The sequence below is a fragment of the Muntiacus reevesi genome, chromosome 1, assembly GCF_963930625.1.
Source record: "Muntiacus reevesi chromosome 1, mMunRee1.1, whole genome shotgun sequence".
In the NCBI taxonomy this organism is placed as follows: domain Eukaryota; kingdom Metazoa; phylum Chordata; class Mammalia; order Artiodactyla; family Cervidae; genus Muntiacus; species Muntiacus reevesi.
This window is the reverse complement of record NC_089249.1, coordinates 195,679,684-195,707,641: the sequence shown is the minus strand read 5'-3', so window position 1 is coordinate 195,707,641 and position 27,958 is coordinate 195,679,684. Positions and strand designations below refer to the sequence as shown.

At 50.3% G+C, this 27,958-nt stretch overlaps 1 protein-coding gene across 2 annotated transcripts; it reads right to left on the bottom strand.

Annotated features, from left to right (window-relative positions):
• Positions 1–40: 40 nt before the first annotated feature.
• On the bottom strand, positions 41–27,898 carry CCL25 (C-C motif chemokine ligand 25). Of its 2 annotated transcripts, XM_065933156.1 has the most exons (6): positions 27,716–27,898; positions 3,089–3,201; positions 1,301–1,418; positions 1,054–1,199; positions 605–724; positions 41–328 (listed from the first exon to the last, which is right to left on the bottom strand). In XM_065933156.1, exons 1-6 carry the CDS (start codon positions 27,862–27,864, stop codon positions 321–323), a joined length of 654 nt encoding a protein of 217 aa, XP_065789228.1. In that variant the 5' UTR covers positions 27,865–27,898; the 3' UTR covers positions 41–320. The 2 variants fall into 2 exon arrangements, 1 of the variants encoding a protein (XP_065789228.1); XR_010662963.1 differs by lacking the exons at positions 41–328; positions 605–724; positions 1,054–1,199; positions 1,301–1,418; positions 3,089–3,201 and adding exons at positions 4,256–4,743; positions 26,790–26,917 and having other exon boundaries at positions 27,716–27,855.
• Positions 27,899–27,958: the final 60 nt, after the last annotated feature.

The following is a 27,958-nucleotide window of genomic DNA, read 5'->3' as shown; positions in this document are numbered from 1 at the left end:
AACTGAAGCTCTGAAGGGACCCAGAGGGATGCAGGTAGGTGTGTCCCTGCAGGCAGGCAACGATCGCCATGGTTCTTTCCGAGAATGGTTACCCAGGCAGGCGTGGCACAGGGCTTGAAGTAACAGGGCTCCCTGGTTCCAGTTGCTGGAGGGGCAGAGGTGGCAGGGGTGACAGGGAGAGGCCAGGCACAGCCTCAGGTACAGGGGTTGAGATTTGCCCTGGAGGACAGAGGGGCTGGGGCAGTCAAGGCCTCAGTGATGACTGTGGCAGAGAGAGGTCCGACCCATCTCGTGTGGGCAGATCCTGGAGTAGTGTGGGCTCATGGTCCTGCCGGAGGGATCAGAGGGGTTGGCAGGTGAGAAGGACTGGAGTGGAGTGAGGTGGGGGGGCGCCCTGCAGCTTTTGGTTCACATGCCTGGCATTTCATTACCCTGCCGAAGCCCCTCTGGACAGGGGCAGGGTGATGATCAGCCCCCTAGGACCCGCCCATGTGAATCTATGAGGCTGATCAGAGAGCCCTCATTCCTCTGCAGCAGTGATGGGGTGGAGTTGGGGTGGGAGGGAGGCGTGAGGAGAGGGGTGGTCACGTGACCAAGAGTCGACCTGGATTAGCAGTTGACAGGAGGGAAGTTTTCCTCTTGCTGTTTCTGGTGGAGACCCAGAACCTCGACAATGGAAGTGTTGAGGTTCCAGAGCTCGATTTCCTCACCCCAGTGTGAGGGACTGTCAGAAGGCAAGAGAAATAGAAAAAGAGTGCCGCCTATACCTTTTGAGCACCTGGATCCACCCCAACCTGAAGCCTCATGTTGGCTGGTTATTTGAGCCAATGAGTTTCCTGTTTTCTTGAATTTACCATCTCTAGCTATTGAAAGTGTCTTGACTTAAAATGCTACACATTCCTTCAGCCTCCCACTCACCCGCCCCTGCCTCTCCTTGGGGTGGAGGCAGCTGTCAGAGACTTGGTTGTCATCCCCTTCTTCAAGGGTTGAGAAGTTCAGGGGCCGCAGCTGGGAGGATGGACTTCTTAGATGCTGGTCTGGGGTCTCACCCACCTTGGAAGTTTCTCCGGGTGCCGTGATGCTTCTCTGGGTGCTTTAACTGGCTGTTTTTCCGGGCATCCAAAATCTTCATCGCAGTCACAACCCACCTGGTCCCTGGCCTCCCGCACACCATCTTGTTTTTCTGGGGTAAGAAGAATCTGGAGGGATGGGGATGCCCAGGTGAGGATGTAAGTGGAGAGGAAAGTTGTGTGACAGCCCCCACTGATTCCCCCGCCGATTCCCCCGCGGTCCCACTCACATCACAGCAGGTAGGTTGCAGCTCCCGCTCACATCCTGGCGATGGTAACTCTGGGCGTGCCGCAGCACAGACAGCCTGGCCCGGGGGTGGTAGGCCAAGCAGCAGTCCTCAAAGGCACCTGCGACCACACAGCCGCCCACAGGCTCAAGTCTGAACACGAGCATGTACAGCCGCACATGCACTCTGCCGGGCCGTCCACAGACATGGCACCTACGCGCATGTGCGGCTAGGTATGCCTGCAGAGATGCCCCCACTGAGGTGTGTGGCCGCGCATGCGCTCTGCAGGGATGCCCACAGACGTGGTTATCCACGCGCACACACTGCAACCCTTCTAGGCACTGTGGAGGCCCAGGGACGGCACAGACAGTGAGGGAGCCGCTGGGGTCATCTCGGACCCTTGACAAAGGGACAGCTGGCAAGAGTCGGAGAGGGCCCTGCAGGCCCCAGCTGGGAAGGGTCCAAGACCACGAAATAAATCGACCAACGCCATTTCCACTCCTGCTCTGGTGCAGAGGGCAAGGAATGGGTGCAATGGCCTGAGAAGGGCAAGGGACGTGGTTTGAGGTGGAGGTGCTGGTGCCAGAAGTATCAGGGAGGATGAGAGGGTGGGATGAGCAGAGGATGAACTAATATGGAAACAGTGCTGGGCCTTCAACGTCTTCTGGGGTCCATCCCTCTGACAATCCCTGCCTCCAGGGGCCACATCTTACTTCTGGGAGGGGCTTGGGAGGACTTGAAGGCTCCCTCCATCCCCACCTTGACCCAGAAAGCAAGGAATAGTGGAGTCAGATGGACCGCGTTGCAGTGCCAGACAGGAAGCTTCTTGGGGCTGGGGGCAACTATGCCCCCAGGATCAAAGGGCCCAGGTTGGGCCTGGCTCCTGAAATGGGCCTTTTATTAGAGGACAATGAGAAGGAGGCCCAGCCCCATCCTGGGCAAAGGCTAAGGTCTGCTGGGGCAGGGCTAGGGCCTCTCAGACCTAATGAGGGGCAGGTGGGGCAGGTGGGTGGGGCCATGGGGCTTCCACCTGGCCAGGGGTTCTGCTTGGCCACCTGCTGGGGCTCAGCTGCCTCCTCAGGCCCACAGGGATGGAGAAAACAGTGGCAGAGCTGAGGGAACGCTGGGGGAGCATCCGGAATGACCTTTGGTCCCCAATATCCTCAAGTGCCTAATCTCCGGTGAGGAGGAGAGAAATTCATTAATAGCAGTAATGGTAGTAGTAGCTGCCAGGCACTGGGCCAGGAGTATCCAATTGAATCCTCACGTCCCATCTCTGCAGTGGGAATTTGGAACCCCACTTTGCAGATGAAAAAACTGGGGGTCATAAAGGCCAGACCACACAGGTAGCCTGGGTGGGGGAAGCCAAGATGGAGACCCATTTTCATTGGGCTCCCAGGCTCTGATCTCAACGCCCCCTACCCCTAGGGGCTTTGCAGGCTCAGGTCACTGCAATGTGTCCTGGGCGGTAAGCAGCCATGCTGCCATCTGCTCCCCATAGTTCCTGGGCTAGCTGGAGTTTGGAGGGATGCCTTGGGTCATGGACGGTGGGGGAGGCACCCAGGGGCTCTGGAAGGAGAGGCTGAGGACCATCACCCCCAAGGAGCTGCACAAATGCTGGGAGTTTTTGCATGCCTGCTGGGGGAGCTGTCCATCAGAGAATGGATTCAGTGCTGATGGGATCAGGGGAGGTTTCTGGAGGAGGGGAGAAGCATATTGGTAGCCGGAGGCACAGGAAAGATGGGGAGAGGGGACTCCAGAGGTGGGGGTAGGGATGAACTGAGTCAGTACCTTGAGCGTGGACAGTGGGAGCCCAGGCAACCACGAAGCAGCCCACCAGGCAGACCAGGAGCCATGGATTCATAGTGCAGGCTGGAACTCCCTCTGGCACCACAGAGGATTGGCTGGGGAGAACAGGTGGGTGGATGAGGAGGACCCAACAGGGACAGCGGCAGGCACCCGGAGCACCCCCATCTCAAGCCAGGGCCCCCTGCATGGGAGGCAGGTGGCATGGGATGGGGACAAGTGCTGCAGGGACCTGTTGCTGGTTTCGGGGAGGACTCACCAAAGCCTATGGGGTCTCTGGAGCTGGCGCCTGCTGGAGTGGACCTGAGCTCTCCTGCCTGCCAGGCCAACAGGCTTCACCCTTTATAGATGGAACCCCACCCTGCCGCTCCGCCCTCCCTCCTCCTCCCTCACTCCACCTCCTGGCTTCTCCCTCCAGCCCTGCCCTCCTCTCTTCTCCCCATTTTTTCTAGCTCTTCTCTCCAATGTCAAGATGCACTTGGCGGAAGTTGGGGGCCCAGGGTAAAAGGATTCGAATCAAAGAGCTGGGCAGGAAACAACGATACCTTCAAACAACTGCTTGGATGGGGGTGAGAGGTGGACGGGTGTAGGTGGACAGACCCAGCCTTGACCTTAGCCAGCCCCCTTGAAGGTTCACCTTCTCCCCCTCCAGGCCCCTCAGCCAGCACCCTGGCTTTCTCCCTGAAGGACCTTTTCTCCTCCTCCTCCTGGCTCCTTTCTTGCTGCACCTCAAGGTGGACCCTGGCTTCCCACAGGCAGGACTCAGGCTGCCTAGAGCAGGGGAGAGCCTTCATCTCTTCTCCCTACTCCCCAGACACCTGTGCCCATGGGGCCTTGACTTCACCCCATTTTTCTCTTCTTCCATACAGTAGGGTGACTTATTGTGTCACAGAAAAGCCCTGATTTTTGAGAACAGGCAAACCCACAGAAACAGAAAGCAAAATCAGCTGTCACCATAGGCTGGGAGGAGGGGAGAATGGGGATGAGGGTGAAAGGAACGGTAGAGATTTCTTTTTGCTCTGAAATTAGATGGTGGTGATGGTGGAGGCACTCTGAATATAGTAAACAGCATGGAATGGTACACTTTCAATGGGTAATGTCTCATGCAAAAAAATAAAAAACGATATTAAGAAAAGAGTTTTATTTGAGCCAGACTGAGGGCTAGCCCAGAAGCCTGCTTCCCAGGTTACTCTGTGAAACTGCTCCAAAGAAGCAGGGTTTTCAGCACAGTTTTGTATCTTGTCAGAACAAAGAATGTTAAACAATTCAGGGAGACATTTCTTCAAGGTCTCAGAACAGACCAGCACGTTTGAGGCGGGTCAGTATGACCTTGACACCTGTGAAGTGAGTCTTATTATCAAAGGAGGACCAGTGCTGGCATCCCAGGAAGGACTTTAATCTTTATTTTGGACATGTAAATCCTTGACTTCTGGCCAGTGTCCTCTTCTTTAATAATTAAAGCAGATGTACAATGTTGATTGATAGGCCACAAACAGGCTTTATTAGCTAACATCAAATTTAAGTTAACAGGGGACTTCCCTGGTGGTCCAGTGGTTAAGACTCCACGCTCTCAATGCAGGGGACCTGGGGTTCGATCCTTGGTGAGGAATCTCAGATCCCCTCAAGCTGAGAGCCATGGCCTAAAAATAAGAATAAGAGTAAAATTCAAGTTAACTCATGTATTGGCCACAATCGCTTCCCTCTCTTTCTCTCTCTCTCTCTCTGTGTGTGTGTGTGTGTGTGTGTGTGTGTGTGTGTGTATCTTTAACAGTGCAATATATGCAACTTGAATTTTCCCGAATATTATCTTGAGAATAAGGATCACAATAATGTTCTGGTTTTGGGAGAAAAGCGGGAGCTCCAGGTAACCACACCAGCAGGCACCCACCTAGAAGGAGTTTTTTTCTAGGGTCAGCGTGGTCCACTTGGAACAGAGAGGTGAGGGTCAGGGCCGTAGGGGTGGAGGAGCAGCAGGTAGCGGGCAAGGGGACGCTGCAGAAACCTCACAGCTGTAACCTCACGTCTGTAACTTTATAGTCGACTTCCTTAGCTGTAGACCATTCGGGGCATTTATGACATTCTCTACCCCTTTCTCATCTCTCCAGCTCCACCAGGAGACCCTGGCGGGGCCCCTCACCCTCTCCCTGGGCCCGGTCGCGTGGCTAAATGGGTGAGGCTTGGCGCAGGGGCCGGGCCTTGATGAAAGACACTGAGCGCTGGGGCGGAGCTTTCTGACGGGCTGAGACCAGGGCGGTGCTTACGGACTCACCGGCCCGGAGCCCAGCGGTCCTGCGCCGGTGGTGGCCGCTCCCGGAGTAGGTGAGGCTGGTCCAGGACGCGGTTCCGCGTGGCTGCGGGCTTGGGGACGCGGCGTGGCGGGCCGGGACCAGCCTCCCCGCTAAGGCCCACCGTCCCTGCCTGCCCGGTCGGCGGGCAGCGGCCAAGACGTGGCGTTACCCAGTAGTGGCGGAGGTCCCCGGTGAGCAAGCCCACCTCCCCGCCGCTCAGTTAGTCCCACCAACAGCTTTAAAAGGGAGCAACGGCTCTGAGGAACCAGCACGCAGGGCAGGCAGGGGTTTTTGCACTCAAGTGTCTGAGCGGCGGACAAGACGCTTCAGGACTAAGGGCCCTGGGTGGAGACCTGGAGTTCGGAGGACCAGTTGCTGATTGTGGGGCCAGACCTCCACGGCCAGGAGGGGAGGTCTGTGAGAAAGGGGAGGCCTGTGTTCCCGCAGCTCCTGGAGGTGGTCAGGGTCAACTGTCTCCAGGGATGGGACCCTCTCCTCCGCATGTGTGAACACAGCGCAGAGGACAAAGCCGCCTCCTGCTCCCCAGCCCCCAGCTCTGAGCATGAGCTGTTGTGGGTCACCGCCAGCCTGCAGCTGAGCCAAATTCAGGGACTGACCACACCCCAGGGCCCGAAGGGCAGGATGCAGTGCAGGGTGAGGGGTAGGGGGCAGGGGCACAGCTCAGCGCACCCGGCGGGTGGCCATACTGCAGAATGGGGCAGCCAGGTGACTGGGTGAGGGGAAATACCAACCACTGCCTTTGGAGTGAGCTCCTCTGAGGGGGTCTGGGTACCTGGCTCCCTCTCATTTCTCTGCTGGAGGACCTCCCAGGTGCTCATAACAGTTGACAAATATTACAGAGAAGGCGACTGAGGGTCTGAGAGGCCCTTTTTCACCCTTTTTATTTTTTGCTCTTTGGCCAGGAAAACCCGGCTTTTATTTCTTAAATACTGTGAAGAAAGGGGGACATCGCCGAGTGGAGGAAGGCCACTGAGCAGAGGCCTGGGGTTCATCAGGGAGGCCCTGGGTGGCGGGCCTGCTGTGGTTGCTGTTGCATCACACCCCCACCTCCCACGCCCCATGCTGCCTACCGCCCTCCTGAACCGCTGCTACCTCCACGTCCTGGTTCAGGTGGCCTCTGAGAGAAGCCACTGGGATACCACCCCCACCCCACCCCCCACCATCCTGACTCCACACACCAGACCCTGGGTACCCTGTCTGCCAGGCCTGGGCTCCTGTTGTACCCAGCTGCCTCTCACTCTGGTCCAGATGCACAGTGGTTGCTAGGCAACTGGAGGAAGGAAGGAAAAGTGCTATTTTTTTCTTTTTTAAGGATGGGACTTAGTTCCCTGTGTGACCCATTTTACTGTGTTCCCCATGTGGTTGGCCTGCCTCCTGCAAAGTCAGATTTGAAGGGCTTCCCTCCCCGGACTGACCAGCTGCCTGTGTTCCAGGGGACCTGCGCAGGGAACTCGGGCTACCACCACTGGTCGTGGCCTCAGTCCTTGTGTTTCTCCTGCACCTACTGAACTTGCGGGGCTGGGCCGCTGGGGCAGGGGTGATGTGGAAAGGGAGGGTGGTGGGTCCTGAGGAGAGGGTCCCATAGGGGTATGAGTCCCTCTTTGAAGATGCTGGGGCTTCCCTGATAGCTCAGTTGGTAAAGAAACTGCCTGCAATGCAGGAGACCCCAGTTAGATTCCTGGGTCAGAAAGATCCGCTGGAGAAGGGATAGCCTACCTACTCCAGTATTCTTGGGCTTCCCTTGTGGCTCAACTGGTAAAGAATCCGCCCGCAATGCGGGGGACCTGGGTTCGATCCCTGGGTTGGAAAGATCTCCTGGAGAAGGGAAAGACTACCCACTCAAGTATTCTGGCCTGGAGAATTCCATGGGGTCGCAGAGTTGAACACAAATGAGCAATTTTAACTTTGAGGATGTTGAGTTCCACTCAGCCCTTCCACACAGGTATCTGGGCACCTGTTATATACCAACCACGTTCCCAGGGGTGACTGGAGTGAGCAAGCAGATGTCTCCCAGTCAGGAATGGCAACGGCAATGTCACTGATCCTCATCAAACACCTGTTTGGGGCCATTTGTTATTCATTCAACAAACAGGTGGTGAGCACCTACTGTATGCCAGGCATTAGGTTGGGTGCCCTGGGTAAGCAGTGCAGAGCAGACAGGTAGCAAGTTATGAAGCAAGATCCTTGGAGACAAGCATCACTGTTTCAAATCTGGAGGTGGCAGGAAGATGCTGGGTGTGGGTTGGCTCCTCTAAAGAGAGTGGTTTGAGGTGACAGAAAACGCTATGGGATTAATATTTATCCCCACTGGACAGGGGAAAAAACAATCATCTGAGGTCCAGAGAGGCTAAGTTACCTGACTAAGTAAGTGGCAGCCAGATTCCAAGTTGAGGTCTGACTCCTTCATTCCACATATACTTTTTGGGAACTGTACTACATATGTCTTTTTTTTTTTTTTTTTTTTTTTAGTAATGTATTTTGTTTAACCCTATCTATCCAAGATAATGGGCTTCCCTGGTGGCTCATTGGTAAAGAATCCACCTGCCAATGCAGGAGACCCAGGTTTGATCTCTGGGTTGGAAAGATCCCCTAGAGGAGGAAATGGCAACGCACTCCAGTATTCCTGCTTGGGGAAATCCCATGGACAGAAGGAGCCTGGCAGGCTACAGTTCATGGGGTTGCAAAAGAGACATGACTTAGCAACTAAACAACAACAACAAGCCAAGATAATATCATTTCAACATGCAATCAAAAAAATGATTTATGAGATATTTTCCCTTTTTTGCATAATAAGTGTTCAAAACATAGCTTATTGAAAAATTTCAGTATACTTCAAGTGCTGAATAGCCACATGTGGCTGATGTCTGTCTTATTGGACACTGCATTGCCAGCCACAGATCACAGTCAATTCAAAATTTTACATTGCTTCTTTTCTTTCATTTTCTATTGATATTTTTTTTAAAGGGCAGTTTAATTTTCCCAGCAAAATTGAAGAGAAGGTACAGAGATTTCCCATACATCCCCTGCCCCACATTATCAACAGCCTACATCTCAGAGGTGTTACTGGCAATGAACCTACAATGACCACTACCATCCTACCATCACCATCATCCAAAGTCCAGAGTCTGCATTCGGGTTCACGCCTGCTGCTGTACATTCCAAGTGCTCAGTCACTCCAGTTGTGTCCAACTGTTTGCGGCCTCATGGACTGTAAGTCCACCAGGCTTCTCTGTCCTTGGGATTTTCCAGGCAAGGATAGTAGAATGGGTTGCCATGCCCTCCTCCAGGGGATCTTCCCGACCAAAGGATCAAACTGGTATCTCCTGCATTGGTAGGTGGATTCTTTACCACGACCGCCACCTGGGAAGCCCTTGACATTCTACATGTTTGGACAAAATGTATAATGACGTATCCACCATTATGGTGTTATACAGAATATTTCACTGCTTTGAAAATCCTCTAGGCTCCCAGCATGTTTTTATTCTGATGTTGTGACAGCTGGGGACTTGCTGATCCTGAAGGTACTACCCCTCCTAGGGCCAGCAGATTCCCAGAGATAGTAAATGGCTTCCTTTCAAAGGCACCTTTCATATGCAAACCAGCCAGTTCAGAGCTCATATCCTAACCCCCTCCTCTATCAGGCTCCCACACTCAGGGTCACTATTCTCCAGCCCGGGTCACTCCAGGGCCAGGCAGTAGACAACTAGGGACAGGCTCTATGTCCCAGAGCCTGCTGAAATGGTTCAAACTAGCAAGTCCTAAGCCTGCTTACCCAGCCTCACTCAACCCTTCCCAGGGAAATCACAATAAGGGGGACTTCCCTGGTGGTCCAGTAGGTAAAAATCTGTTTGCCAATGTCGGGGACACAGGTTCTGTCCCTAGTCTGGGAAGATCCGACATGTTGAGGAGCAACTAAGCCCACATGTTACAACTACTGAGCCTGTGCTCTAGAGCCCGTGAGTGGTAATTACTGAAGCCGGTGTGCCTATGGCCCATGCTCTGTGCAACAAGAGAAGCCACAGCAATGAGAAGCCTGTGCACTGCAACGATGAGTAGCCTCTGCTCGCTGCAACTAAAGAAAGCCCGTGCATGGCATCAAAGACCCAGTACAACCAAAAGCTGATTAATTAATATTTTAAAAAATTATGATAGAGAAGACAGTTTGCTGCTCATAGATCCCAAGAGGAGGGGGCATAACACACCATGCAGGGAAACGGGGAAGCACCAGGGTCAGCAGGGAGACAGAAGGAGCAAGGAGAAAGCAGGGCACGAGCCTTTCTTGTGGCTTCCCTGGGGAAGGCCAAGCCAGGCAGGGTGAGAGATTTGGGGCTGGCCAGTTTGAACACTCTTGGCTGGCCCCAGGAGTGGAGGGGCTCTCCCTGGTTGTCTGGTATACCTCTCCCTGGGGGAACTAAGGCAGGGGGATTTGGCTTCCCAGGAGTGTGACAGCCTGACAACAGAGTTGGCTGGAGTCTGGGCTCTGGATTGGTTGCCCTGCATCTGAAAGGCTCGCTCCCAGTTACCTGCTCTCTCTAGGGATTGCTCTACGGGCAGTCTGTTCCAGATCAGCAAGGTTGGCAGATGTCAAAACATTATAAGACCCAGAAAATAAAACCCATGATGAGAATGCTCATCACCTCTCTCCTCTCATCACCTGTCATCCCCTCTTGCCTGTTTCACAGTCACTCCTTTTTGGCAGTGGATGAATGCCAAGGACGGCCTTCAAGTCTCTCTGGTGTCTCTCACTCCTGCCTCACTGCCCCCCATCACCTCCCACTCTTGGACTCTTGCCCTGGTTCCCACTGAAGCCTAACAGTGGCCCCTTGCCACCCCTCCCCTAAGACTGTCGCCTCCTTTGGCTTCAGAGACACAACCCATTTTGTGTCGATCATCATCGCTGTGTCAAGAACGTTTTCCCAAGTTTTCGGCCCTGGTCCCTTTTGGAGAGGGCTGAGGCCACACAAACACTGTGTTGGGATTCTAGCTGCTGACAGAAGGCTTCGATGTGCCTCAAAGATCATATGTCTGTTTGGCTGTGAACTTCTGCAACTCAAGACTCGCTTTCCCTTTGAAGTAAGTAAGTTCAGTCGCTCAGTTGTGTCAGATCCTTTGCAACCCCATAGACTGCAACACGCCAGGATTCCCTGTCCATCACCAGCTTCTGGAGTTTACTCAAAATCATGTCCATTGAGTCTGTGATGCCATCCAATCATCTCATCCTCTGTTGTCCCCTTCTCCTTCTGCCTTCAATCTTTCCCAGCATCAGGGTCTTTTCCAGTGAGTCAGTTCGTCGAATCAGGTGGCCAAAGGACTAGAGTTTCAGCTTCAGCATCAGTCCTTCCAATGAATATTCAGGACTGATTTCCTCTAGGATTGACTGGTTGGATCTCCTTGCTATCCAAGGGACTCTCAAGAGTCTTCTCCAACACCGCAGTTCAAAAACATCAATTTTTCAGCATTCAGCTTTAATCTTTATAGTCTAACTCTCACATCCATACATGACTACTGGAAAAAACCATAGCTTTGACTAGACAGACCTTTGTCAGCAAAGTAAACAATGGCCTCTTGACCTTTGTCTCTGCTTTTTAATATGCTGCCTAGATTTGTCATAGCTTTTCTTGCAAGGAGCAAGCATCTTTTAATTTCAAGGCTGCAGTCACCATCTGCAGTGATTTTGGAGCCCAGGAAAATAGTCTGTCACTGTTTCCATTTTTTCCCCATCTATTTGCCGTGAAGTAATGGGATCAGATGCCATGATCTTCGTTTTTTGAATGTTGAATTTTAAATCAACTTTTTCACTCTTCTCTTTCACTTTTTTTTTTTTTTTCAAAACAAACAAAAAGGATTTATAAAGGAAAACAAGGATTAATTTACTTGGAGTTTTATCAGCCCACTATTTTTAGTGTGCTTTGAAATAATTAAAAAGCTTGAAATTGTATTCAATGAATACTGGCCCATAGTTACATTTTTTTTTTTTAAACCTGTCTTAAATACATACATCATGGCTTTCTATTGAAATCCTTAAATCTATAGGGATCTGTAGTAGGTAAGACTGTATTAAACATTTTTTTTCCTCATTAACAATTTCATTAAGTTAAAAAAAATCTGACATTTCCCTTAAATGTTAAGTTGAAGCCTGATCTATGCTGCTGTGTCCTGTAAAATGAAATTAATTTTCAAAGTGAATAGGAATGCTTGAGTGGCCATTTAGAATGCGGCATTTTCCTTCCCTCATGATTCCTGCTGGGTCCTCTTCGCTGAGGCTTTTCCCTGAGTCATATATTTACTGGAAAGGCTACCTGACTGGGGACTCAAAAATTCTCTTTCACTTTCATCAAGAGGCTCTTTAGTTCTTCTTTGCTTTATGCCATAAGGGTGGTGTCATCTGCATATCTGAGATTATCGATGTTTCTCCTGGCAATCTTGATTCCAGCTTGTGCTTCTTCATCCAGTCCAGCATTTTGCATGATGTACTCTGCATATAAGTTAAATAAGCAGTGTGACAATATACAGCCTTGAAGTACTCCTTTCCCAATTTGGAACCAGTGTGTTGTTCCATGTCCAGTTCTATCTGTTGCTTCTTTACCTGCATACAGATTTCTCAGGAGGCAGGTAAGGTGGTCTGGTATTCCCATCTCTTTAAGAATTTTTCACAGTTTGTTGTGATCCACACAGTCAAAGGCTTTGGCATAGTCAATAAAAGCAGAAGTACGTGTTTTTCTGGAACTCTTGCTTTTTCTATGATCCAGCGGATGTTGGCAACTACCTCTACCTTTTCTAAATCCAGCTTGAACATCTGGAAGTTCTCGGTTCATGTACTGTTGTTAGCCTGGCTTGGAGAATTTTGAGCATTACTTTGCTAGCAACATCCGATGAATGATCAAAAAAGCGAGAGAGTTCCAGAAAAACATCTACTTCTGCCATATTGACTATGCCAAAGTCTTTGATTGTGTGGATCACAACAAACTGTGGAAAATTCTTAAAGAGATGACCAGACCACCTGACCTGCCTCCTGAGAAATCTGTATGCAGGTAAAGAAGCAACAGTTAGAACTGGACATGGAACAACAAATTGGTTCCAAATCAGGAAAGGAGTCCATCAAGGTTGTATAATCTTACACTGCTTATTTAACGTATATGTAGAGTATATCATGAGAAATGCTGGACTGGATGAAGCACAAGCTGGAATCAAGATTGCCAGGAAAAATATCAATAATCTCAGATATGCAGATGACACCACACTTCTGGCAGAAAGTGAAAAAAGAACTAAAGAGCCTCTTGATGAAAGTGATAGAAAAGAGTGAAAAAGTTGACTTAAAACTCAACATTCAGAAAACTAAGATCATGGCATCTGGTCCCGTCACTTCATGGCAAATAGATGGGGAAACAATGGAAACAGTGACAGACTTTATTTTTGGGGGCTCCAAAATCACTGCAGATGGCGAATGAAGCCATGAGACTAAAAGATGCTTGCTCCTTGGAAGAAAAGTTATGATCAACCTAGACAGCACATTAAAAAGCAGAGACATTACTTTGCCAACAAAGGTCCATCTAGTCAAAGCTTTGGTTTCTCCAGTAGTCATGTATGGATGTGAGAGTTGGACCATAAAGAAAGCTGAAAGCCGAAGAAATGATGCTTTTGAACTATGGTGTTGGAGAAGACTCTTAAGAGTCCCTTGGACTGCGAGGAGATCCAACCAGTCCATCCTGTAGAAAATTAGTCCTGAATTGTCATTGGAAGGACTGATGCTGAAGCTGAAACTCCAATCCTTTGGCCACCTGATACGAAGAACCGACTCACTGGAAAAGACCCTGATGCTGGGTAAGATTGAAGGCAGGAGGAGAAGGGGACAACAGAGGATGAGATTGTTGGATGGCATCACAGACTCAATGGACATGATTTTGAGTAAGCTCCTGGAGGTGGTGATGGACAGGGAAGCCTGGCATACTGACATCCATGGGGTTGCAAAGAGTCGGACACAACTGAGCAACCTAACTGAACTGAACTTGCTAGTGTGTGAGATGAGTGTAATTGTGCGGTAGTTTGAACATTCTTTGGCATTGCCTTTCTCTGGATTGGAATGAAAACTGACCTTTTCCAGTCTGGTGGCCACTGCTAAGTTTTCCAAATTTGCTGGCATGTTGAGTGCAGCACTTTAATAGCATCGTGTTTTAGGAAGTGAAATAGCTCAGCTGGAATCCATCACCTCTACTAGCTTTGTTTGTGGTGATGATACTTAAGGCCCACTTGACTTCACATTCCAGAATGTCTGGCTCTAGGTGTGACCACACCATCATGGTTATCTGGGCCATTAAGATCTTTTTTTGTATAGTACTTCTGTGTATTCTTGCCACCTCTTCTTAATATCTTCTGCTTCTGGAAGGTCCATACTGTTTCCCTTTGAGGTTGGCTGTAAAAGTCAGAAAGTCTTCTCCTAGCGAGAAGGGAAAAGAATTGGCCAAGGACAAGTTGGAGAACATGGGAAACCTTTCAAAGTCAGCTACGAGAAGCAAAGATTGTGACTTTGGGGGCTTTATGTGCATAACTTTCTTAATTTGCAGAGAAAAACTGGTCATTTTGTCTGTTTCTCCATCCCAGTGTTCTAAGCCTGAGAGGGTCTGGTCCACCCTAGCCTTGACTCCCAGTATTCTCCTAAGTCACAGCAGGGGTGGAAGTCCTGGAATCAAGGTGTTGACAGGGCAGTTCCTTCTGGAAGGCTCTCATGGAGAATCAGTTTCCAGGCCTTTTCCAAGTTTCTCACAGCTTGGCCCTTGGCTTGTGGCCCCTTCCTCCATCTTCAAACCCAGCAGTCTGGCCTCTTCTAACCTGTGTCTGACCTCTGTTTCTGTCATCACATCTCCTTCTCTGACCTGCACCCTCCTGCCTCCCTTTCATAAGAACCCCTGTGATTAACGCTAGCCCATCCTGATAGTGCAGGATCACCTCTCATGTCCACAGCCTCAACTTGACCAACCTGAGAGTCTCCTTGCTGTGCAGTATCATGTATCCCCAGGTTCTGGGCATCAGGACATGACATCCTGGGGGAACGGAATTCTGTTGCCTCCCACAGCACTCAGGGGGTCAAACTCCTAAGGGAGGTCAGGGAACACTCCTCAGGGGAAGTGATGTGCAGACTTGAGGCAGGAGACGGATGGGCCCCAGGCTGAGCAGCCAGAGTTTGTCCCTGGTGGACTGAAACTCCAGAATAGCAGAAGCAAGAGAGAAGCTGGGCCCTGTCCAAATAAAAGACCACACATTCCTCATTTTCAAAATCAAGGAGACCTTCCCAACTATGCATGCGCAGAATGGCTCCTTGGATGTCAAAAGAGAGAGGGCAGCACTTCGTAGTAAGTGATGTCAGCCTACCCATAGGCCTCTTTGCTGGAATCCATCTTGGCTAAGAGATGTGCACGCACACATGAGAGGACACTGAGATCGCCCAATACGGGCTCAGAACCAGACAAAGCAAGATGACTGGCCAGAGGAAACCCAGAAGAATGCCCTACAAAAGTGATTCAAATTAGCACAAGGGCGTGAGTCTCTCTCCGAGCCCACCCGTGTGTATATCCACATGTATCCCTTTTTCCTCCTAATAAGCACTTCACTTGTTTCACTACTTTCTGTCTCTATGTGAAAATTCGTTTCTGCACCGCTGACGGGCCAGGGTCTTGTCAGCGGCCACTGGTCCCTGGTGGTCTGGTGGCTAGGATTCAGTGTTCTCACTGCTGAGCCAGACTTCATTCTCCGGCTGGGAACTGAAATCCTGCTTCAAGCTGCTGCAGGCTGAGTTCACCCGAGATCAGGCTCAGTTCTGGAAGGCGGCAGGAAGGGAGGGTGGGTGGGGGAACAGAGAACAACAGGCAGAGGGAACCAGACACATAAAACAGCAGGCTCCCTGAATACCTGACCCAGATGTGACCTGAGGGCCCTTAACCTGAGCACAGAAAGCCAGTGGAGAGGCCACCTGCCCAAGTCTGGACAGAGAAGAGGTTGTCACAGTTGTGGGCAGGGGGCGGCTGAGGAGGCAGAGATGCTGCTACAGATCCTACAAGGCATTGTCCTGTCTCCACCAGGAAGAATCCTCTGGCCCCAATGTCAGGGAGGAGCCCTGCTGTGGCCACTTTCTGGTCCTGTCTGTCCAGACCCAGAGGAGCTTCTCCCCTTCTCCCCCCATGGAGGGTTTTTATTCAGTAACTTTGGCCTGTCTACCCCTGCCTCACCTTTCTAGGGAAAAGCAGTTTCTGGTTCCTCCTGACCCTTGGCCTGTCCTGGATCAGAAGCCCATGTGAGGGTTGAACACTCCTACCTCTGGAATGTGAGGCCTGGCAAGTGAGAGGGACACAGAGCTGGGGAGCAGTGCTTCCTCCCCACCCCTCACTCCCCACCCTCCAGCCAGCCCCAATCTGCTCAGGCCTTTGGTCCCTGCTACACCGGGAAGGGCAGGGAGGCGGGCATTGTGCTGAGGACGCTGGATCAGTCACCGATGGGGAATGAGCCAGTTCACCCACGGGACAGTGGACAGGTGATGGGGCTTTTGACAGGAGGAGGGGTGAGTTGGGGCTGGGGTGCCCCCTCCAGCTCCTTATTGCCACCCTCTCACCCTGCTGTGCTCAGGTTGGTGACATCCCTTAACTACGGGCTCCTGGAGTCTGACAGGTCCTCCTTGGGTCAGGGCAGGAGTGGGTGCCCATCTCACACACTGAGGAAAGGACCCCAGTTTGGGTGGCCTGATGGGGGGGGGATGGGGACAGGGTGGGCTCTGCCAAGACATGGTAAGCCTGGGCTGGTGTCTTACTGCTGTGGGCCCTTGAGAGGTTGACTGCTGGTTCACTAGGTCAGCAGAACTTTGACACCTTCTGGGTGCTGGAGATGGGGGTGGGGGGGGCGGCAGGGCTTGTGTTTGCTGACTGCTTGTGGCTCAGCTGGTAAAGAATCCATTTGCAATGTGGGAGACCTGGGTTTGATCCCTGGGTTGGGAAGATCCCCTGGAGAAGGGAAAGGCTACCCACTCCAGTATTCTGGCCTGGAGAATTCCATGAACTGTATAGTCCACAGGGTCGCAAAGAGTCAGACGTGACTGAGAGACTCTCACTTTCACTTAACCAGACCGTGTGCTGGAACAGGCCTAGTGACCGCGCTTCTGGGGGAAAGGACCAGAGGTTGCAGGGGCAGAGGGCTGCGGGGACCTGGGTAAAGAAAGGCCCAGTGCATCATCACGACGGCTTGGAGAAGGGGAGGCGGGGATGGCAAGCGCGTGTTCAGGGGGACTTTCCTAGGGGGAGTCCAGGAAAATCCCTACTCCTGGGGGGAAGCAGGGGCTGGTCTGGGGAGATGAACCAGCCCCCCCATCCCCGCCCCACTGACCAGCCTCTGAGGCTGGGGTCCTGAGACCTGGCTTCCCATCTTCCCACTGAAGCTCCAGGTCTGCTCTATCCACCAGAAAATAGGGAGCCCATACCCCAGAATTCCCAGGACCTGTGGAAGACTGGGCAGTGTTGGTGTGTGATGAGGGCCACCCGAGCTCCCCACCCACACCCAGGGTGGGTATGGCAGAATCACATGCTCCCCAGGCTGAACTCTGTCCTCCCTAAAATCCGTATGTTGAAGCCTTTACCTAAATCTTTAGTTTTAGGACCTTTAAAGAGGTATTGGAGTTAAATATGAGGTCGTGAGGGTGGGCCCTAATCCAGTTTGACTGATGTCTTTTTATGGTGGGGAAATTAGGGACACAGAGGGAAGGCCACGTTGAGGATGCGGGGAGTAGACGGCCATCTGCAAGCTAAGGAGAGAGGCCTCAGAATGAAGCCAACCTTGACCTTGGACTTCCTGCCTCCAGGACTGAGGAAGTGAGTTTCTGTTGCTTAAGCCCTGGCCAGTGCTTTGTTTTGGCAGCCCCAGTGAACTCACACTTGCAGGGTGCCCTTGAGGAAGGCACCGGTGCCTGGGGATGGGTTGGGAACAAGGTGAACATGGGCCCTGTTTCCTCCCTCTCCCATGTGAACCTGAAGCGATCACTTCGGTATTTATTTATTTTCATTTATTTGGCCACACCAGGTCTTAGTTGCAGCATGCGGGATATCCGATCTTTGTAGCAGCATGAGAACTCAGTTGTGGCATGTGGGAATCTAGTTCCCTAACTAAGGATTGAACCTGGGCCCTGCATTGTAAGCATGGAGTCTTAGCCACTGGACAGCAGAGAAGTGCCAATATTTTTTTTTAATTAAAAAGTTTTTTTTGGCATGCAGGATCCAAGTTCCTGGACCGAAGATCGAACCTGTGTACCCTGCATAGCAAGCACAAAGTCTTAACCACTGGGCTGCCAGGGAAGTCCCTGAAGCCCTCACTTTAACCATACTGCTGAGGATGCCCACTCCCCTCCATGCTCAAGCATCTTAAGCTGCTGGACCCTGGCTGGATGGAGGGATAGAAGTAACACCCCAAAGATGCCACAGTGAACCCACAACTCCGCACCGCAGCTGGGTACTCCTTCCCCAGAGTGATCCATGCAAATCATCTCCCCAGCCCCTCCCTTCTCCCCAGCTCCCGCCCTGCTCTCATCTGCAATCTGCTCAGTTCATCTAACAGGACCCAGCTCAGAGGCTTATGATGAGGATGAAACTGCCTCCGCACAGGGCTTGGCCCACACTCAGGAGGCGCGCTTACTCCACATGGTCGCAGGCCTCCTGCTCATTTCTAGAGCAGTTCCCAAGCCAGCCGCCAACACTGGGCATTCAGATCACTGCCAACCTTTTACTCTTTAAAGGCTGTAAGAACAGCCCTTCCACTGGGAGCTCAGGACACTTGTCGGTGGTTTAACCACAGGGTCAGACCATGAACCTTGTAAGATGCTGGGGAAATAGCTTCTGAAGGTTTTGTAATTTTCTGGTAACCCTAGCTACCACCCTGAGGAGCCAGCGTCCAGGTCCTGGCAGCACTAGAATGGTCTTCGCCTTAACCAGCCCTCACCCAAGGGCTGTTCTGAGGTTTGTCAACTCTTTCTTCCCTGGTGAACCGTTTCTGATCTTTGCTCCTTGAGTTCTTATCGATTTGCGTGAGCTTTTAATAGCTGATAACACACCTGGCTTGTTCCCCTGGTACAACTCACTCTTAACCATGCACGATCAGAGGTTAGCCTGTGTGGAGGGCTCCCAGAGATGCCGCTGGCAGTGCTTTTGATCTTTTCATCTGGGGAGCTGGGTGGTTTGAGGGTTTCCTGCTACATGGAATGTGGGAGTTACAGGGTGGGGCAGAGGCCCGTAATGGGCTCACCCTTGGGACCCTTGCCCCTGCACATTGGGGCAGGTGGGAGGCACCTTGGCAAACCCAAGGGGCCTGCCTGCTTCCCATGGGATGCTGGATGAGGAGCAGGGCTAGAGAATGGTCACAGCCAACTAAGCACCTGCCAATGGCTGATAGGCATGAAGTCTCCATCTCATTTACAAAGAAAAGATTGAGGAAAACAGTCTGACGGTTTCTCATAAAGTTACTTTGTCAGCCAGCCACTCTAGTCCTAGATATCTACTCAAGAGAAATGATAACATACATCCCATCAGAAACTAGTCTACAAATGTTCAAAGCAGCATGATTCACTAAAGCCACAAGGTAGAAACAGCCCCCAAAATGTCCATCAATGGATGAATGGATCAACATGTGGTCCAGCCACACACCATGGAATATTATAAAGCCCTGAAAATGAATGAGGCACTAAATCACACTACAACAGAAACAAGCTTTGAAGACATGATGTTCAGACACAAAAGGCCACATATTGTATGAGTCTATTCATATAAAGTGATCAGAACAGGCAAATTCATGGAGTCAGAAAGTGGATAGTGGCTGCCAGGGGCTGAGGGAGGGACTGCAAAAGGACATGAATGAATGATGTTAGTCACTCAGTTGTGTCCAACTCTTTACAACCCCACGGACTATAGCCCGCCAGACTGTCCATGGGATTCTCCAGGCAAGAATACTGGAGTGGCCTGCCATTTCCTACTCCAGGGGCTCTTCCTGACCCAGGGATCAGACTCGGATCTCCTGCACTACAGGTATACGCCACTGTCTGAGCCACCCGGGAAGCCCAAAGGGCATGGGGGTTCCTTTAAAAAAAATTAATTTTTTATTTGGCTGCACCAGATCTTAGTTGTGGCATGTAGGATCTTTAGTTGCAGCATGTGGAAATCTCGTTCCCTGACCAGGGATCAAACCCTGGGCCCGCTGCACTGGGAGCTTGGAGTCTTAGCCACTGAACCACCAGGGAAGTCCTGGGGTTCCTTTCTGGAGTGATGAAAATGTGCTGGAATAAGGTGGTGGTGAGGTTTGTGCAACTTTGTGGATATACTGGAAACTACTAAATTTCTGTTTTTTTTTTGAAGAACTACTGCAAAAAACCCAACAGATACAAGTAAAACATGTAGAGACAGGTCAAGGAGAACCCGTATGGCGTGAAAAATAACAGCTGGATTTAAAGGAAAATAGAAATCTTAAAAATGAAAAAAAGTGACACAGTGGCTACTTCCCGGTCACTGGCAGGAATGAGGTGGGTGAAGTGACAGGAGAAGTGAAAGTGATCACTGTCAATAGTGACCCTCGGAATTGGAGTCACAGGGCCTGTTCTAACCTTTGATACGATGGGAGATAAAATGCCACTGCTGCTCTTGCTGGAAGAATGCCCAGTGGAAGAGGCATGGGTCAGATCTAGAAAGGTAGAAAGGTAATTCTGGGAGCCAGCACTCACCAAGCTCACTCAGGTCACTGACCCATGTGATCTTGCGCCGTGGTGTGTGGGGGGCTTGCCTTTCAGATGAGCAGGGGGCTCCTGCTTTCCTCTTCTCCCAGGCATTGAGCATAGACTCTCCTTTGCGGGCCTGCGCCAGGGTGGTCGCCCTGGGCCTCAGCTGCCCTGCTCAATGTGTGTCCTCAAGGTGGCAGTCTCCCTCATCTTTTACAAATAAACAGAGGCGCGGGGGGTTATCACATGGCAGTTCCTGGATGTAAGCTCTGTGCCCGCTCCAGGTCAGGTTCTCTGGGTCAGAAATGTGTACGAGCAGGAAGCACGGGGGACCCACACCCAGAAGGAACCCCTGGCTACCCATTCCTCCAACTCTGGAGTAATCAGGGCCATGAACTCCAATGGAGTTGCCCACTGAAAACAAACTCAACCGTCCACAGAGAAGTCGATATAGCTTCCTGGTTTTTTCCACCACTCACTGACTCAGCACTAGTAATGCAATCAGACTGAAGTTTGGCCCCCAAAGAGCTCCAGTGCTGTAAGGCTCTTTAGGTGTGGCCAGGCTGCCAGGCTTCTATCCTCAGGATGGGTGATCCGCTTTGATGCCTCAGCTCTGTTTGGGGGCTGACCAGAATGGCTGCCCTAACAACAAAATCTATTACTTTTCTTTTTTGTCTGAGCTATGAGGCAAGTGGGATCTTAGTTCACCGGGGATGAAAACTGTGTCCACTGCACTGGAAGCACGGAGTCTCAACCACTGGACCACCAGGGAAGTCCCTAAACTCACTTCCATGTCCCCAAAATAGCCCCCACCCACACTGTGAGCCCTGAAAGTGGTCCAGGTGTTATGGCTTCCCCATTGCTGTGCCTAATAACTGGGCTACCACCTTGCCCACACCTGACTGTCTCCAAGTCCTGGTGATCCCACTTCTAAGACACTTGGAATCCTCCTCTCCACATCCTGCCCTACACCTGCTCCCTCAGCTCTCCCCCGGGCTGTCTTCACAGCCCCCACCCACTCTTTTGAACCACCCCCTCTTTTGAAGTATGCATTCCATGATTGCCTCTGGGGCCCTTCCTTCTAACAAATCAGCAAAGAATCACTTTAAGTGTCTCATTTAAAATGCTCTTTGGCTAGGGACTTCTCTGGTGGTCCAGTGGTTAAAATACCACACTTGTACTGCAGGAGGCACAGGTTTGATCCCTGCTCTGGGAGCTAAGATCCCACATGCTTTGTGGCCAGAAAACCAAATCATAAAACAGAAGCAATACTGTAACAAATTTAATAAAGACTTTTAAAAAAACTGGTCCACATCAAAAACTACATATATTTTTTTAAAAAAATAAAAAATTCTCTCTGGTTGAAAGATTCCTTCAGCTGCCCATTGCTTATGGCAGGAGCATCGGGGCCCTGTTGACTGCTCTATTAAGTTACCACAACCTTGGTGGCTTAAAGCGAGGCACATTTATTATTCGACAGTCCTGGCAGTCACAAGTCCAAAGTCAGTCTTATCGGGCTAAGATCAAGGCGCTGGCAGGGCTGCAGTCCTGGAAGTTGGAGGCGAGAATCAGTTTTCTGGCCACTAGAGGCCGTCCGCATTCCGTGGCTCGTGGCCACCTCCTCCAACCTCAGAGACATCAATGGCATCACTGTCCTCTCTTTGTAGTGTCACATCTCCTTCTCTGCCCCTCCTGCCTCCCTCTGATAAGAATCTCTGTGATGATGTTGGTCTCATACAGATAACCCACGATTGCCTGCCCATCTCCAGATCCTCAACTTAATCCCATCTGCAGAGTCCCTTCTCCTAGGCAAGGGGACATCTTCACCTTCACCAGGGTCCTAGAGACCACTGGTATTCTGCTCACCACAGCAAGACCAGCCTACTTTTTCTGAAAAGGGCCCCGCAGTAAATCTTTTAGGCTTTGTGGGCCATCTGGTCTCTATTGCCAAGACTGACTGCACAATTTTCAGAGCTCAATGCAAGATAAAAATATGGGGCTCCTTCATTCACAAGAATTTCAGACCAGTGACGGCAGAAGTGCAGAGCGCCCCCCCCCCCCCAATCTGAGCAAGTCTGTGTCTGCTCCTGCAACCTGAAAGCAGCCATGGGCCACACACAGATGACGGGCGTGGGCATGGGACCAGCAAACGTGATGGATGCTGAAGTTGCACTTTCCCATGTCACAAAATGTTATTCTTTTGTTTTTTTCCCCAACCATTTAGAAATGTAAGATTTCCCATGCTTCCAATGCAGGGGACACAGGTTCACTGGTTGGGGAACTAAGATCCCACGTGCCCTGTGGTGCAGCCAAAAAATTAAATAAGATAAGTAAAATAAAAATGTAAACATCATTTGTAGCTCACAGGCCGTGTAAAAAAAAGGTGTGGGTGGAATCAGGCTGCAGTCAGCTGGCTCCTCATCTGCAGGATGAAATCCCAACTTCTCTGCCTTACTCTCTAGGGCCCTTGACAGCCAGAGACAGACACCCTCCCAGTCTCGTCATCTTCTTTCCTTGAGACACCTACTGCTTCCTGAACCCTCCTCATGGGCAAAGCAGCACCTGTGCTCCAGCTGGTCCATGTGTGGAAGCCCCATCTCCCCCTCCTCTGGCTGGCAGACCCTGGCTCCTGCTGCCCTCCGGCCCAGCGCTGCCCTCAGGAAAGGCGGCGCTCTGGGCCTGGCCCTTGTCACACTGGCTGGGCTTGCTGTCTACATGTCCTCTTCTTTCTTGCAGCAGCAAGGTCCTCACGAGCAGGAACCCAAACGGAGTCATCCTAATCACATGGACCCTGAGAGCATGTGCTTCGAGGCACAATAAGAACAATCAGGAATTTCAGTGGCTGGAATGCACTCTAACCCTGACCCCTAAGAACCAAAACTATGCTTCTTACTAAAAAACAAAACAAAGAATTCCTATCTCAGGATCAGATCAGGGAAATAAAGATCTCTGAGATCAGGCAGGCTGGACTCAAATCCCTGTCCTTACTAGACATGTGCACCTGGACAAGTCACCTCCCTTGCGCTTAGGACAGGGTCTCAGCTTGCCATGGCCAGTCAAGCCCTGTGTGTCGTGCCCCTTTCAATCTCATGAGTCACTGGCCTTTCCTAAGTGCGCCACGCTCCTGTGGGCCTCAGGGCCTTTGTGCTTGCTGCTCCTGCTGCCTGAACCGTCCTGCTCCCCTTCGCCTGGTGACTCACCCTACTGACTGGGCAAGCCTCCCCTGGCTGCCCCTGGGCGAAGTCAGGTCCGCCTGTTACACGCTTCGCTGGCACTCTGGACCTCTGCAGGTTGAAATTATTTGTGTCACTTCTTCTTACAATTAATAAGCACTTGATACTAGGTTCTACTTCATAGATTATGAAAGTGGGTGATTTCATTTCATTCTCATGGTGCCCTCATAAAGTATCGTAAGCACTCCACTTTGTGGAAGGGGAGGCTGAAGTTCAGAGAAATTAAACAACTTGCCTGAGGTTGCACAGCGATTGAGTGTCAGAGCTCCCCTCCTAAGCCTGTCCTCGCAGGTTGACTCTGAGCTATGTGAGGGTGGATGCACATCGGGTCGTTGTTGTACGCATCCCCAGGGCTGAGTGCCTAGACCCACTGAATCACACGTGACTGCAAAGCACTGATGACCTAAAACAAACAGCATCGCAGTAGCAACAAGCACTCCTAGTGTTCAGATCTTGGTTTCTAATACCATTCTCTAATCAGAGGAACCAGACTCGGAGAAACGGCTGCTTCTCGGATTGGGATCAGGAAATACACATGAGAAGAACCTGCAGCATCTTACAGTGCTAGAAAGTAAGGAAGTCCCCCAGAAAAATCAAACAAGCCAAAGGAAAAAACCACCAAACAAAACACATTGATAGGAGTGTGTCAAAAACCAAAGGTGGGCTTCCCTGGTAGTCCAGTGGAAAAGAATCTGGCTGCCAATGCAGGAGACATGGGTTGGATCCCTGGTTTGGGAAGATCCCAAATGCTAAGGAGCAGCTAAGCCTCTAGAGCCTCAACCATTAAGCCCTAAGTACTGAAGGCCGCACACCCTAGAGCCTGTGCTCCAGGACAAGAGAAGTCACTGCAATGAGAAGTCTGTGCATTGCAACTAGAGAAAAGACTGCAATGAAGACCCAACACAGCCAAAAATAAATAAATTAAAAACAAAACAAAGAAGCCAACTGAAAGGGCTCCCAGTGGCCAATGCTGGAGCAATTTGAGCAACAAAATAAAGTAGTATTGGGTTATAATCCAGAGTATAAATAAATACTCAGGAAGCTATACTGATCTAATTAAATGACTGGATAAACTAATAAACAGGGGGAGAAGAGGTAAGCCTTTCATGCAGAAGGATTCCAAGTAATTTATGTAGATATCCACCCTTAAGGAGAACACACATGTCCACTCTCTATGTGGGCTGCATATAGTGACTTCCTTCCAAAGGAAAAGGGGAAAAGTGACTTTACAGTGAGAAACCTGACAAATACTAAGTCAACCAGGTGAAGAAGGCCAATATCAACATGCATAAATAAAGTTTATAGTACATATCCTTTTTAAAAAAAAGAATTCTCTTACTTTCTTTTATTTTGGCCTCACTGCTCCGCCTGTGGGATCTTAGTTCCCTGACCAGGGATCAAACCCGGGCCCCCTGAATTGGGGGAACAGTGTCCTAACCACTGGACCACCAAGGAAGTCCCCAATTGTATGTATCCTTGACATGGTATGATGAAAATGGCCCTTTATCTCTTTGGTCTTCCTCCCTCAAACCCATCATTCCAGGATTACCACAAGAAATATACCAGACAAATGCCAATAGAGGAGCATCATACCAAATATTTGACCAGGTCTCTCAGAACAATTAAGATTATCAAAACCAAGGAAAGTTGGAGAACCTGCCAAAGCTAAAAGGAGACTAAAGAGACAGGACAACTAAGAGACTGGATCTTAAAAGTTCTCATCACAAGAGGAAAAAAGAAATCTCAGTGTGGTGATGGATGTTAATCTTTAACCATCTTATTATGGTGATCATTATGTAATATACACATGCATCAAATCATTATGCTGTATACCCCAAAACCAATGCAAAGTTATGTATCAATTATCTATCTCTTTTTAGAGAGAGAAGATAACTAAGTGTAATGTGGTATCCTAGATGAGATTCTGGAAGACAAAAAGGACATTAGGTAAAAACAAAGGAAATCAAAACATGAACTAGGGTTGATAAGAATGTATCAGTCATGGTTCATTAAGTATCCTACTAATGTATCCTACTAATGAAAGATGTTACAAATACGGGAAACTGGGTGTGGGTAAAAAGGTAACTCTGTTTTCTGTGCAATATTTCTGTAAATCTAAAATTCTTCTAAAAAGTAAAGTCAAAAAAAAAGTAAAGTCTACGAATGATAGCAATGATAAAGCATAGATGAATGATCACAATACTTCATTAAACATCATGGTGACAATGACTATAGCTCTCTTCTTACATTGCTATTGTGAGCACTCCGTAGGACCAACATAAAGCATTTAGCATGAGTTATAGCTCAATTCTGGAGAAGGCAATGGCACCCCACTCCAGTACTCTTGCCTGGAAAATCCCATGGACGGAGGAGCCTGGTAGGCTGCAGTCCATGGGGTTGTTGAGAGTCAGACATGACTGAGCAACTTCACTTTCACTTTTCACTTTCATGGATTGGAGAAGGAAATCGCAACCCACTCCAGTGTTCTTGCCTGGAGAATCCCAGGGACAGGGAAGCCTGGTGGGCTGCTGTCTATGGGGTCGCACAGAGTTGGACACGACTGAAGTGACTTAGCAGCAGCAGCATAGCTCAATTCAGAGCACTGCACTTGTCACCATTCTACGAAATCTATGCCATCCACTATGGAAGCCATGAGCTCTACATGACAAAATTTAAATTAAGTAAAAATTAAATCAATGGAGTTCTTATGGCAAGAAAACTGGAGTGGTTTGCCATTCCCTCCTCGTTTTGTCAGAACTTTCCACTATGACCCATCCATCTTGGGTGGCCCTGCACAACATAGCTCAAAGCTTTATTGAGTTAATGCAAGCCCCTTGACCACAACAAAGCTACAACCCATGAAGCTCCAATACTTTGGCCACCTGATGTGAAGAGCAGATTTCACTGGAAAAGACTCTGATGCTAGGAAAGATTAAAGGCAAAAGGAGAAGGGCGTGGCAGAGGACGAGATGGTTAGACAATATCACTGACTCACTGAACATAAGTTAGAGCAAACTCCAGCAGATAGTGATGGACAAGGAAGACTGGTGTGCTGCAGTCACGGGGGTTGCAAAGAGTCGGACACAACTCAGCAGCTGAACAACAACAAAAATTAAGTTCATTAAATGCTCAGTTCTTCAGTGCTACCAGCTACATGTCAAGGGCCCAGGAGCCACATAGAGCTCGTGGCTGTTAAATTTGGCAGTATTGATTAAAAAAAAAAAAAAATGCCCATGAGCACAGAGTGTTCTGTCAGACAACACTGCACAAAACAATAAACGGCATGATTGCTTGTTCAGTGTTTTTGGCTCCTTCGGGTCCTTCTGCAAATCTTACCTTCCTGACAGTCCTCTTTCAAACTGCAACCCCCACCGCCACCCCACATACCCCATGCCCAATTTACTTTTCAGTCTTACCACTTGCTATGGAATCCACTTAATTTCTGTCCTGATTACCCATCTAGCACTATGTAGTTCAATGCTGTAGTCATTGGTAACAACGGCTCTTGAGCCCTTGAAACACAGCCAGTCCAACTTCAGGTGTGCTGTGAGTGTAAAAGACATACAAGATTTCAAAGGCACATAGAGAAAAGAAAAGGAAAAAAAAAAAAAAGAACGTAAAAATATCTCATACATTTTTACATTGGCTACAGACTGAAACAGCATTTTGGACATAAATTGGGTTAAATAAGATCCGTTATTAAAATTAACATCACCTGTTTCTTTCGTTTTTTTTTTTTTTTAACATGGCTACTAGAAATTTTAAATTATGCATGTGGCTAACATTTGTGGTTGCTTTAAATTTCTCATGGGCTTCCCTGGTGGCTCAGACGGCAAAGAATCTGCGTGCAATGCAGGAGACCCGGGTTCGATCCCCCGAAGAAAAGAAATGGTAAGCCACTGCAGTATTCTTGCCTGGAGAATCCCCATGGACGGAGGAGACTGGAGGGTTACAGTCCATGAGGTCACAGAGTCAGACAAGACTGAGCAACTAACACTACATTTCTCATGGACAGCATCAGTCTAGAATGTCAATCAAATAGAGGCAGGTATTTTCACCTGTTCGCTGACGATACAGTGATCGGCACAGAGTAGGCGGTCAATTAAATTTTAATGAACGGACGTTACGCTGAGCCTCTGGGCACCCGTTAGCTCTAATAATCAACATAGATGGAACACTGACCACGTCCCCAGGTCCGCCTCCTCACTACACCAGATAAGGAAACTGGTGTCCGGGCGAGGTGACGTAACCCCAACCCAACGGCACGTTGTGCGGAAACGTCGGGGCCGGGATTCGAACCCCAGTTCTGTCACCGCAGCCCAGGCGCGCTGACCGTTCCTACCTTGCAGATTGGTGACGGCGGCCGAGGCGGCGGCGGGATAAACAGGCGCGAGACACACACCATGCCCAGGACAAGGGGAGCGGCTCTTCGGCCGCCGCCTCCCGTCGGCCTCCGTGGGCCAGGCCACAGATGGCCCCCTCCGCGGCCATCGCTGGCCACCCGCGTCTCTGCCTGCCGCCGAGCTCTTCGCAGGCGGCGCCAGCCGGAAGTCCCGCCCCCGCCGCGCGCCCCGGGGCGCCGCGA